The 11,851-nt window shown below is 55.6% G+C and overlaps 4 protein-coding genes across 4 annotated transcripts; 2 read left to right on the top strand and 2 right to left on the bottom strand.

Moving 5' to 3' along the window:
* The first annotated feature begins 2,010 nt into the window (after positions 1-2,010).
* On the top strand, positions 2,011-3,732 carry GGTG_13442 (hypothetical protein). Its single transcript, XM_009231348.1, has 4 exons — positions 2,011-2,106; positions 2,240-2,592; positions 2,870-2,898; positions 3,086-3,732. The coding sequence occupies exons 2-4, from the start codon at positions 2,379-2,381 to the stop codon at positions 3,443-3,445; spliced, it is 603 nt and encodes a 200-aa protein (XP_009229612.1). The 5' UTR covers positions 2,011-2,106; positions 2,240-2,378; the 3' UTR covers positions 3,446-3,732.
* GGTG_13443 (hypothetical protein) lies at positions 3,629-6,395 on the bottom strand (the record flags this gene model as incomplete). Its single annotated transcript, XM_009231349.1, has 3 exons — positions 3,629-3,872; positions 3,956-4,298; positions 4,737-6,395. The coding sequence occupies 3 exons, from the start codon at positions 6,393-6,395 to the stop codon at positions 3,751-3,753; spliced, it is 2,124 nt and encodes a 707-aa protein (XP_009229613.1). The 3' UTR covers positions 3,629-3,750.
* Positions 6,396-7,432: 1,037 nt separating this feature from the next.
* On the bottom strand, positions 7,433-7,987 carry GGTG_13444 (hypothetical protein; the record flags this gene model as incomplete). The annotated part of the gene is made up of 1 exon (XM_009231350.1): positions 7,433-7,987. One exon carries the CDS (start codon positions 7,985-7,987, stop codon positions 7,433-7,435), a length of 555 nt encoding a protein of 184 aa, XP_009229614.1.
* A 1,002-nt stretch (positions 7,988-8,989) lies between these two features.
* On the top strand, positions 8,990-11,743 carry GGTG_13445 (hypothetical protein; the record flags this gene model as incomplete). The annotated part of the gene is made up of 4 exons (XM_009231351.1): positions 8,990-9,224; positions 9,408-9,483; positions 9,871-10,172; positions 10,244-11,743. The coding sequence occupies 4 exons, from the start codon at positions 8,990-8,992 to the stop codon at positions 11,284-11,286; spliced, it is 1,656 nt and encodes a 551-aa protein (XP_009229615.1). The 3' UTR covers positions 11,287-11,743.
* Positions 11,744-11,851: the final 108 nt, after the last annotated feature.

Consider the following 11,851-nt stretch of genomic DNA (forward strand, 5'->3'; position numbering starts at 1 on the left):
ATGTTCCTCCAGGTAGAAGCGCAAAGACCCAACCTGGCAATTGAGCGCGGCAATGTGTAGGGCGTGGCAGCCCTGATAGATGCGCTTTTTCCATGCTTCCTTGGCCAGGGACACGGTGATGGAAAACCTCCTGACCCAGTCCCGGGCTAGGAAGCCGCGGCTCATCAGCTTGCGGAGGATCAGCACGCACCCTCGAGAGGCGGCAGCGAGCGAGATATCGAGACCATCGGGTAGCCTTATTGATGTTTCGGCATCCAGATCTAGCAGAGCCTTGGCGCTTTCCTGGTTGCTCTTCATGGCGGCGAGGATCACGGGGCTCGTCCGGTCGTCAGTCAGCCGATCGACGTCTGCGCCTGCTCCCACGAGGGCGACGATCTTGACCGAGCGACCCGCGTCTCCGCCGCCTCTCCTGTCGCTCGCTTCGCTTTCGCAGACCAGGTTGTGGATATGCGCTCTGCCGTGTTTATTCAGCGTGTTGAGCTTGGCTTTTTCAGCGTGCTGGAGCACTACTTGGAACATGGCCACGTCGTATCTGTGGAATTCCTCGAGCACCGAGTGTCCCCTCGCCGGCGCGTGTACGCTCGCTCCCCGCTCCAGAAGGAGCTCCACGAGCCTCGACTTGCCACCCGAGATAGCCCACTTGAGCGTCATGACGACGCTTTCGTCGGTCCCGGCCGCGCCAAGACTGACCGCGTTCAGCAGCACGGCCAGGCAGGGAACGGAAAACCACGAAGGGATGTATTTGGATGTTGTCCAGACGGCTCTAACAAGCGGGACGAAGGCCGTAATCTGTGTTTGCTCTTCGTGGAACTTGATCGCCTCACTCATGCCTACTGCTTCGCTAATCCGACAGATTGCATCAACAGCCACGCTTTGTCCCTCGCGGAATTTGTGGCAATCTTGATCCTGTTGCATGGATTAGCACAGAATATCGGCCGACTGCACGAAAAGCCTGATCGTTGCGATATGGCGGATTGGCGGGGTCTAGGAGGCTTGTGCGTCCACGTCTAGGAAGAGAGGAAGGGGCAAGGGGCAGCTTACAGGCTTCAATAACATTATAACAGAATCTCTCCCAAAAGGTCCTCCCTTCCTTGTCCTTGGACCGAACGACGGACGGGACAAGAAGGGCCCGGAACACGGCAGGATCAACCAGCTGCTCAGCCGCTGGGGGCCGTGGGTTGGGAGAATTGCTACTTGGAGGAGGAGCCACGTCGGCGAGCCGGCTCATGAAATTCTCCACGGCGGAATTTCCAGCGGACGACAGTACGGCCACGGACTCGGTCCCATACACACGGCCTAGCCTTTCGACGAAGGGCTGGGACGCCCCCACGTTGAGGAAGTGGAAAGCTGTTAGGTTTTTGGCTGTCAGCGCGCCGCGCTCGATCGCATCGGCCTCGTCCAGGGCCAAAAGGAGACTTTCGCGGCCCCACTCGGCGGCGAGGTGGACGAGCGGGATGCTATTCCGGAAGGTCAAAGGATCGCCTTTGCAGAGCGGCAGCAGCACTTTAGCAGTTGGTAAGTAAAGGTATTACGATCTTCCATCCGCTTCCGAAAAAGAAAATAAGAATAAAGAAAAAAAACTCACTGCCACTTGACAAGCTCCCGAAGCGTTCTTGTATCGCTGTTTGCTGCGGCGACGTGCTAGACTGTCCGGCCGTCAAGGTCCTGAGCTCGCGATTCCGCTCCGTGATCGAGAAGTAGCTTCAGTATGCTTTCACTTTCAGCCACGTGCGGAGGAGTTCTCCCACGGGCGTCTCTTGCGAAAACATTGGCTCCAGTCCAGATCAGGACCTTGGCCAGCATGTATGCAACCTCTCCCTTATTTTCCACCGTGACATGAAGAGCAGTCTGCCCGGCGTTTTCATCCCACATCTCCGAGCCTCGGTTCTCCAGCGGTTGGTTCACGTCCCAACGCTGATCCTGCATGAGGCGGAGCATCTAATATGGCTTAAATTCCCGCAGATTACGCTCTCGCAGCCTCGAGTACATCCGGTCGCTGCAGTTGATAGGTCGGCGGGCAATCTCGGGGTCCCCGATCACCTACAAAGCCAGCTTCCTAAAGCAGACCTGTCCCGAAACAATCTGCACTGGAACTCATAGCACACTGTAAGAATAGTATTAATTAATTTGCGAACAACATCGTGCATGACCATCTTTGGGGCACTTTGGTATCCGCCTTGGATGTTCAGGCTGAATTGCTGCATAAAAGCTGGTACTGACGAAAGGGGAAAAAAAAAAGATTTATCACGGCCGCCTGTATTTCAATGTCGGACACAACGACTGCCCGCTGCACCGGCAGCTACGGGTCCGAAGGTTGGGTCTGAACCTCGACGATACCCTCCATCGGCAAGACGTCGACGCGCCCTGCCAACACGGAGATGAAAGTGGTGTCGTCCTACAACGAGGTAACGCCATTCCCTTCGGAGCCAAAGGTCATAAACATGCTCGCCCTTACTGTCACCGGGGGCAGCATCTGGCAAGATGAGAGGCCGACGACGACGGCGACGACGTCCTCCTCGACAGGTGGGGCGTGGGCACCGCGGCAGACCTGCAACGAGATCCTGGTCGGTGCGGCGGCAGCGGTAGCCGGAGGTGCGGCGCTGCTGCTTTAGGCGATTGGGGGAGTACATCAAGTGACTACCCTTGTTTCTCAAATTAAAATCGGAATGATATGCTTTAAAGAGGGACCTAGCAGCAGGAGGCTTACCGAGATATCACTTATCCGAATCCTGTAAAACTTTTCCACGGCCGTTATATTGGTTTAAAACCAGTCGATGGCCCTGACACCGACCACTTTAACCCCACGCCGCATGGGGCGTATCTTCGGTAGTGTGGCGCCTGCAGGCACAACTCTTGCTGACGATGTCAGCCACGAAGCTTTTAATCGTCTTATTGGAGGTAAGGCTGGCAGCAAAGCCAGGCGTTCATGGCCGCCCACCCTCGACCGGCACCCCGTGCGTAAGCCTTATTTAAAGGGTCTCCTTCCACCCAGCCCCTCCTCCCCCGGCGCGCGCCGTCTTTTTCGTTCCCAACTTCTCCCATCGTCGAACACGACCCACCACCAAGCACCGATTAAAACCACCAGCCAGCCGCACCATGTCTCACAGCACCACGGGCTATTTTCACTGCGCCTATAAAGGCTCCCTATGCCGACCAGCAAGGGAGGCGTGTTTTGCTGTCGGGCCCGGCCTACCGCGCTGCCTTCTACTCTCCGGCCAGGGAGGACCACCAGGCACAAAACAATTGGTTTACGGAAAAGTTCCTCCCAGCTGCGGGGGCGCACATCAAGAAGAACTACTATGGCGATGTCGACAGAAACAAAAAAGGGAGAACCTACGAGCGATACAACCAGAAGTACATGGTCCATGAGCTCAAGTTTTGCGAGAAGCTGCCGGTCCACCACGAAGGGAAGCATAAAGGCAAGCCATACGGAACAGAGATCTAGGCGCCTTCATTTCGTTTCTGGCAGGTCGATCACGGGGTTGCCGGCAAAGGATTTGTTAGGGTTGCCGTCGTTTTGTGCCTGGAAATTGGCGATGGAAGGTTAAGGCCACCATGCGGGAAGGACACCGATGCGCCTCTTTTTACTCAAAGGCGGGGTGCCGTTTGATCGGATCACGAGCGTGTAGCAAAAGGATCCATTTGGCAATGTGGTTATGGGACGTGTAGTAGTCCTCCTGCCCTCCAGCGCTATGGTACGGTCGTAACAAAAGTATATTCCCAACCATCCGTCACACCACCTGAAAGGTTTCAATCTTGGTCCCCGCTGGAAGTTCCATTTCGTCCACAAATATTCCTTCCCGAATCTCTGCAATTCCGCATGGCCCAACCAGCTGCCACTCCTCCTGAGAGTGCCTCCGTAAAACATATGGCTGTGGACTTCCAGGGAAGGCGCAGATTGAATCCCCCACCTCGGTGTCCATTGACACCGCGATCAGTCGCCTGCCAAACTTACCACCCTCCATCTCAGCGGGTTTGTAAAACTCCCAATTCTGTAGAGACGGACTAACGGCTTTGCTGTCATGGCCGTTTATCGAGTTCCATGTTGCCTTCCCATCACCCCAGCAGTTGTTCACGTATCTCCTCGCGAGGCTGGATCTCGGATCGGAGATAGAAACACCAAACATCTTGCAGAATGACTCCATGAAGCTTTCCGGGCCTAGATCTAGTCCGAGAGATGCGAGCCGCCCTCTCAAATTAAGAGCATCAAGGTGGATCGTGTCGTCGTCATCATATCCGACGACCATAATGAGCACGTCGATGGCAATGATGGCATACATGCCTTCAGAGATATCATGCTGTTTGAAGAACAGCAGCGTGATTATCCGAAAAGTGTGTGCATCCATCGGTCCCTCAGCAAGCTTGGCTCGGAGGGCGACTCGGAGCCAGTTGTGGGAAATTCGGCCCTGTGGGCGCTGCTTGCCGAAGTCCCAAACGTTTTGCACAATGCCCAGTTGTGTGCCCTGTAGGCATAGAGTTTGATCGTTGACGAAGTGATTCCCGCTCTTTTTAGTGAATCGAATGTGTGTATCAGAGCCACAAGTTCTGATGAATGGAACTCCCACACCGTCGGAAGCAGGAAATGGGACCCATGATGGCGCCCCTTTGAGGGAAGCAAATAGCGGAGCCGCCCGGCGAAAGATAGCATGCAACGCATCTCCCCCGAATTTTTGAGATCGAAGGAGTGCAGCCACATATTCAATTTGCACTTGTCGGAAGGATTTGGTGTAATCCACTTGCATATCCAAATTAGACAAGCTCAGCATGCCAAAGACGTGGTCGTGGCGGTCAGTCGCGTCAAGCTCGAACCCAATTTTTGAGAGGACTTCGGTGTATGACCGCAGTTTGTGAAGTTGGCGCGTCATAAAAAGATCCAAGAAGTCCGCGCTTCGGCTAAATGATGGCGGTAAGGCGCGGACGATGATGGGTATATCCGTGTCCATAATAGTCCCCCAGAGAAAGTGGCTAAAGGCGAATAATAAAACACCGTCGGCATATCCGATAGCCTCGATGTCCCCAGAGACTGATGGTGTGTACATGACCAACCGCCTTGCCAAAACAAATTCTTGGCATATCCAGACGCGCTTCCAGTTGGGGAGGTCGTGAAAGTGGGAAACGGCTTCCCACCTAGCTGTCGCGATCGGATCTCTCTCATCGCCGGGTCCAGGATTCCCGTAGAGTGCAGTCTGATCTCGCAGCAGGTTGAAAGCCTCTTCAGTAGTTCCAGGCAGCCCCCGTCCGCGGACGGCATTCCGATCTCGCAGCAGGTTGAAAGCCTCTTCAGTAGTTCCGGGCAGCTCCCGTCCGTGGACGGCATTCCAAACCTTGCGCAATGATTCAAACGCCAAGTGAATGACACCATTCGGATCAAGTCCAAGCCACGCCAATACCATGTCGGCTTGGGAATAGATGCTCGCCATGAGCCCGACCTGGTGGTTCCTTTCAGGGATGTCGTCCTGGTTAATGCAGAGGGCATCTGCCCAGAGCCTGAATGAGGATAGCGGCCTTCTCGGGAACTCGCGCTTCCAGGCGTTGCCAGCGTGCCGGAGTGCAGATTCAAGCGACCTTGTGACCACTTTGTCCCTGCCGTTGACGATGATGACAACCTGGTTGTGGGGGTCGTTGCGGTCGCCCCAGACGTAAGACAAGGCGGAGAACTTTAAGTTTGCACCGAGCACGACGGTATGCATCTGGCATTCCAGCTTTTCTCCCGTGGTATCGATGATCTCCAGGACGCGGATCTCGTGCGGGTTCTTGGAAAGTGGCGAGTATAGCGAGCCCGACATGCGTTGCTTGCCTTTGTCGATGGGTTTGGGGATTTGGGGCTTCATAACTTCGGTAGTTTGTGTGTCCATGGCTTCGGCGGCTGTGGAGCTTTGCTGGGCAGGAAAGGCCTTTTCGAGATCGACCGGCGATGGTTGCTTGCCTTTATTCATAGTTTCGGCAGCGCGGGCATTTGGTTGGTGGTCGATTAAAGACGGCTCCTTTCCTTTATCCACATCCTCGACTGTGTTGGGACTTGACTGGAGGATGCGGGCTTGTCCAGGGTTGGTTGATGATGATGGCTTGCCTTTATCCACGTTCGGTAGCATAAGGATCTCGCTAGGGGACATGGATCGTCCGGGTCTAGTCGGAGATGGTTGCTCCCTTTTACCCGTGTTGGTTACAGCGCCATAGACCTTTTGGATGACAGGGGCTTGTTCGGCATCGATCGGTGGTAGTTGTTTGCCTTTATCCGAATTTTGATGTTCGGCAGCGTGATTTTGCTGTGTGGCAAAAGTTTGTTGAGATCTTGCCGGTGGTTCGGTGGCAGACTTTCGAGGGCTGAACCTGGCGGCGAAACGAGAAAGCCCCATGGGGAGATGGAACTTGGCAGCAAGCCTAACAAGCCACATGTTGGATGTTTGCAAAGAATGATAGCAGGCAGGCAGGCAGGCAGGTAGGTAGGTGGGTGGTAATTAGGGACGCGCAATAGCCTTTATAGCATAAAGCATAGCGTAAAAAGTAGGCATAAGTACGGGCTTTTCCAAGATGGACGTGATGCTCCGAGAATCGTGGGAGGGAGAGGCCCTGGTATACATCGGCTAGGTGAATTGTTCGCTTGGCCGGCGGGAGATTTAACTACTTAACGTTCACGCTGCGATAGGCACGTTGATAAATCGGGCGGCAATTAGGCAGCAAGAAATTATGATTTCGAAGGCGAGGTGAGCCAGCTATTGGCGCCATGCAAGCGCCTCTTAAACCACGATAAAACGACAACTAGCAACCTTTACGGGCGGTAAGGCCTTGGCATCGCTGCTATGGCCTCCTATAGGCGCGGGAGAATTTTCTAATTTTATGACCAAGATGGAATCGGTGGGCTGGAGCGTTTCGCTGCCGCAGCCCCGGGCAGCCCGAAGCGTACGTGGCGGCAAGGCTTTCGGCGAAGCCGGTGGTTGCAACTTTTATTATCCTTTCCCGTGCAAATCCAGCCATGACAGGGCTGCTCGCTGCTGTGGCTTGTGTCCAGTACGGCGACGAGCGAAACAGGGGCGCCATGGCTGCCCAAGAGGGGCACATGTACTTCTCACCCTGAGCTCGTGCTGGACCCGCCACTTGTCAATCTGTTAGCGCGACGCCTTAGAAAGGGCGTGGCTGGCGCGTGCAGGCAGCCGCTGGGATCCGGCCACCACCAGTGCCAATCCAGGTACCTTAGTTGGGCGTGGGCGCCTCACTTGGCACCTGCGAAAACCCTCGCGCGCCACACGGCTGAGTCCTTCTTCGCTTCCGATTCTGGCGGGATCTTTCAATGAATGTGACGTCACCCGGCGACTTTGGCTGTGGGGCGATCGTACCCACGTGATACCAACGAATCCACTTATCCCACCTGGGCAAGTGAGGTGTCTGTTGCCAGTTTCGTCGCCTCGGCCTCAATTCATTCTCATCACTCAACTCAACGCCCATCAACGCAGCCCATCAGCCAACCACCCAGCCGTCTTTTTGTGTTTCCGCACTCCTGCTCGTGCTTCGAGGCAGGTATTTGATCTTCGTTGAGTCGATCGGTCCAGAAGAAGCCGGGTTTGGATATTTCTCGCGCGCAGCTCCCCCTCGTTGGTAGAACCTGCAGCAGGCCTGTCCTACCAGGTCTCTCGTCACGAAAGCCTTCGGAGCTCGAGGTCCACGCTTCTTCGGAAGTTGACAGTTGGATTGCGTCCCAGCGACGTGTCCTCCAGGGATTGAACGGCCACTCGTCCATTGACCATAGTGGTAAGAGGGACTCATACATGGGCGGGGGGCGTTGAGCAATCAGCGCCGTGTCCATGTCCAAAAGCGCGTCCAGCAGTGGCGAGGGAGCGAGTTGTGCGCGGGATCGGAAAACACCAGACATTTGGGTGTCCATCTGGGGGCGCGACGCCCTTTTCTTCTTTCCTCCTACACTTGCTTTTTCTTCTTTTTTTCTTTCTCTCCACGTGTTGGACGCAATGCCGCACACCACGACGCCCGCCATCGCGACCTTTAATTCGAAGCTCCCAGTTGGCCGGCCTTGACGTGGGACACCCGGGGCTGCCAGCCTCTACGAGCATGCGCCGGCTTCCACCAGATGCGCCGCCCGCAGTCCTCCACACGAGACGCAAGACACGAGATACGGCACGCAAGACACGCCATCCACGAGATTTCATGCCTCACGACCTGTCTGCCTCCCCTCACAGGGCCTCCCCCCGGCCTATCCAAAAGCCTCTGCCCTCTGCCCGCAGCCTTCCACCTCAGATGCGACAAGCGACGCGCGTCCTTCGTCCGCTTTCATTCCACACGTCCTGACCGAGACCCGCCCCATTGCTGCCCGGTTTTAACGCCACTCCTTGCCCGCTCCACGCCGGCCCAGGCGGCCAAAACTTGAACTTCACCGAACAATGCCTACCCTCCCTTGGCCGCCTTGAGATTTCTGTCGACATTGTCATAACCAAGTGCTCCCTCTGTTTCGTCTGGTTACACCTTTAATACACCCACCCGATGATATCGGACTTGATGGTTTGGCGCGAGTGCCCAGCCGAGTTTATGTCCCCCAACAAGCTCACGTTACAACAAGGGATGTGATGAGTGTCATTTTCAGCGCCAGCTACGCTGTCTGATCCCTTCGCCACAGCGCTGCGGCCTCGAGCTCGCATGGCGCTAAACTCTCGTGAGAATGAATGCCCCATATCCGCCCACTCGCTGCTTCCGACATGCATCATCTCCTTCGGACCTGGTTAGCTCGGCGACGGAGCGAGAATCATGCGCCCTTGGTATGATCTGCTGGATCTCGACCGTGAAGATTTTCCTGTTTCCAGCGATTGGTGTGCGGGGCTAAAGGTAGCTACTTGGCAGGAGGTTATCCAGTCTTTTGCGAAAGCTGCCTTTCTGGTGCCTGGTCTGGGCCATCATACGAGACAGATGACCTCGAGAATCTCTAAAATTCTTCTCGCGGAGGTGCCCAAGTCTGCACAGTTCATGTCAAGACGCATTTTACACGATGGCTCGCTGCGTGGAAGTCCATGCTGGCGGCAAGTTCTTGAAAGACACTGAAGTCCGGCCTCAGTGGTCGTCATCTCATCATGGCAATTGTCCATTCCAGCCTGCAAGAAGATCGGACTTCTTTTTCCTTTTCCATCAAGCGAAGGGTTCCCGTCGTCGCGATGCCGCCCCTTCCCGTGCTTTGTCAAATACGTGGGCCCTTGCAAAGCAGTTCCTGTCGGCAGCACGTGAATGTGTGTTCACGGGACGGGCAGGGCTGGATTTTGTCTGGATTATTCCAAAAATACTCCCGCCACATGGACACGGACTCTTTGCCCTGGCTCCCCTCAGCACTCGTCATACCGGTGGCCACCGTCGGTGCCGTCAAGCTTCCGCATACAAGGCTGTTAACAATATGGCGCCTGTGGTGTTGACAGCTTGTGAAGCCGGCTGGACAACACCTTTTCAGCCTGATGCACTGCTGATTGTCTCCCAGGGGTCAATACGTCTGTAGTAGGTGCTGTTCAGGCTCGGAAAAGCCCTTTTAAGAATATGGTTCTGGCAAGATGGTCAGTCCACCAAAGAAAGGGATAAGGCTGCCCTCGTCCATGGATGGATGCCGACAGGGAGGAACCTTTCAGGTGTTGATGGCAGACAGCGTTGGCAGCAAGCGCTGTCGGCTGTGAAAGCCGTGCTCTGATGATCGTCCGCCATCCGGTGACGCGTCGGGCAACCCCCGCGATGGCCATTAAGTTTGTCCATCACAAGGGCTCGGATAACAGACCAAAACCGTAAGTTTTACGCCCGCCGGACGCGATCCACGTAATCTTATCATTCTAACCATCGCAGGACCATCTTCTACTTCACGCCCACCAGGAAACTGATTTTCTGTCCCGTCAGCATCATCATCGCGCTCGCGCTACACGACCACGCTTTCGACGCGCCGAGCTTGACAGACGCCTCGCGAGTGCTTGGCACGAACATCTCGGGGTCCAGGGAGTGCATGCCTCTGCGGTGGAAGCAGTCCATGCTCAAAATCCCCGTTTTCCGCCGCTTCGGCCGCAACGGAGTCCTCTCCGACACCGAGGCCATGCTCTATGCCAAGCTTAGAGATGACCTGGGCCGACAGAGCCTAGAGGCGGGATTCGAGGTTTGCTGGACACCGAAGTTCTTCCGCAGAGGAGCCGCGAACGCTGCGAACGGTATGGCCCACATAGGAGTCAACCAAGAGCTTAGGTAATTTGGCCAAGGGAAACCGCTAACTCTAATCCAGGGAACGCTCCGGACGTCGTCCGAGACCAGATGATGCGCCACGATCCCAAGTTCTCCACTTTTCACGGCGCCTACCTCAACGAAAGGGTCAAGTTCGATTTGCAGAACACCTTCCTCGAAGAAGAGACGGAAAATCAGCTGTACAAACTGTTCGCGCACGTCAGCATCACCCGCGACCCTCGGGCGAAACGTAACATGGTGCCAGCCGAGGTGTGGGCGAACCTGCTCCCAGACCCTGAAATCGCCGAATTGGAAGAGCAACGAGCAGCGTTCAAGCGGGGACAGTATCGTATTCACGGCCGGGAGAACGAGAAAGCGGTTCGCGTGCTTACCGAGGAGATTAAGCGCAAGCGGGCGCAACGCGAGGATAGGGTTGTGAGACAATATCGCGAGTATTACTTCTACCACCGGCCGACCTGGGACATTGAGAGGCAAGCACTGGGCGAGGTGGAGGAGGAGTATGAAGAGCCCAAGGTGGAGCTTGACATTATCGAACGCGCACGGCTTGCCGAAATCTGGTGTGACCAGCCTAACAACTGGTCTGACGACGAGATCTTGCGCCACCGTATTGAAGCCATCGATCTGATGGTGTCTCTTTGCAACAAGCGAGAAACCCGTCGGCGCGACCACATCCGACAGCGAAAGCAAATCGAACCCCCCATCAAGCAAAAGTCGCCAGATCTTTCGCCCGAACCCGATTCGTTCCCGCTCCTAATGGATCCGAACCAGTGCCCCGACTGCATCGGCGACGGCCGGCTTTCGACGGAGGAACGGACATTCACCTTCTCCCGTCCGACTATCCGAAACGACCACTTCGATGACCAGCACCTTGAAGCACGCGAATTTGCCCAGCGCCGCGGCGATCCCATCCGCTGCGAGCATCCCAAGTGTGTAGACGTAAAACTGGAGACATTGGATCACTTCCGGAACCATGTCATGACTGTTCACAAGGTCGCACTTCGACCGGCGGACCAGGCGGAGACTCGACGACGCAAGAAAACCAAGCATCGCAAAATGGCTCGGGGGCAGGGACAAGGGAGGTAAAGCAGCTCCGCGGGCCAGCATTACCAGCCTGTCTTTTCCCGCTGTGGCCCTGAATTCCATATTGCACACGGCACACCCCACGCTAGGTATTTTTTTTTTCTTTTTTTCAAATAATAGTTCGCTATCCGCTGCGCGGTGTTACGATTACGATGCAGGTGTACCTGTTCCGGGTAAGGTGTTTTGGGTCGGAAGTAGTAGACCGAGTGACTCTGGGGTTCTAAAGAATAAAGCTCGATAGATGCAGTCGGCTAGTGGGCCGACTAGAGTGCAAAATGAGATTGACTTACGGCGACCCTCAGACAAACGTTCTGCCTACATGGTAAAAAGCACCCGCATATATATCCAGTGGTCTTAGCTTGATCGCACTGATCGCTCATTCCAGCCGTGGCCGGGTCCGCCCAATAGCCTGCTCCCAAAATGTAATGCGACGCTGGATCGAGCCACAGGTACAGCCAGAAACAGTAGTGGCGGCCGTCAAGCGCGTACGGGTGTCCACAGATCCGGCGTCTGTCAACGGCAAGGCGGATGAAGGCAGAGAGGACGTGCTGCCAGCCAAGCGACATTT

This window comes from Gaeumannomyces tritici, assembly GCF_000145635.1.
Source record: "Gaeumannomyces tritici R3-111a-1 unplaced genomic scaffold supercont2.13, whole genome shotgun sequence".
In the NCBI taxonomy this organism is placed as follows: domain Eukaryota; kingdom Fungi; phylum Ascomycota; class Sordariomycetes; order Magnaporthales; family Magnaporthaceae; genus Gaeumannomyces; species Gaeumannomyces tritici.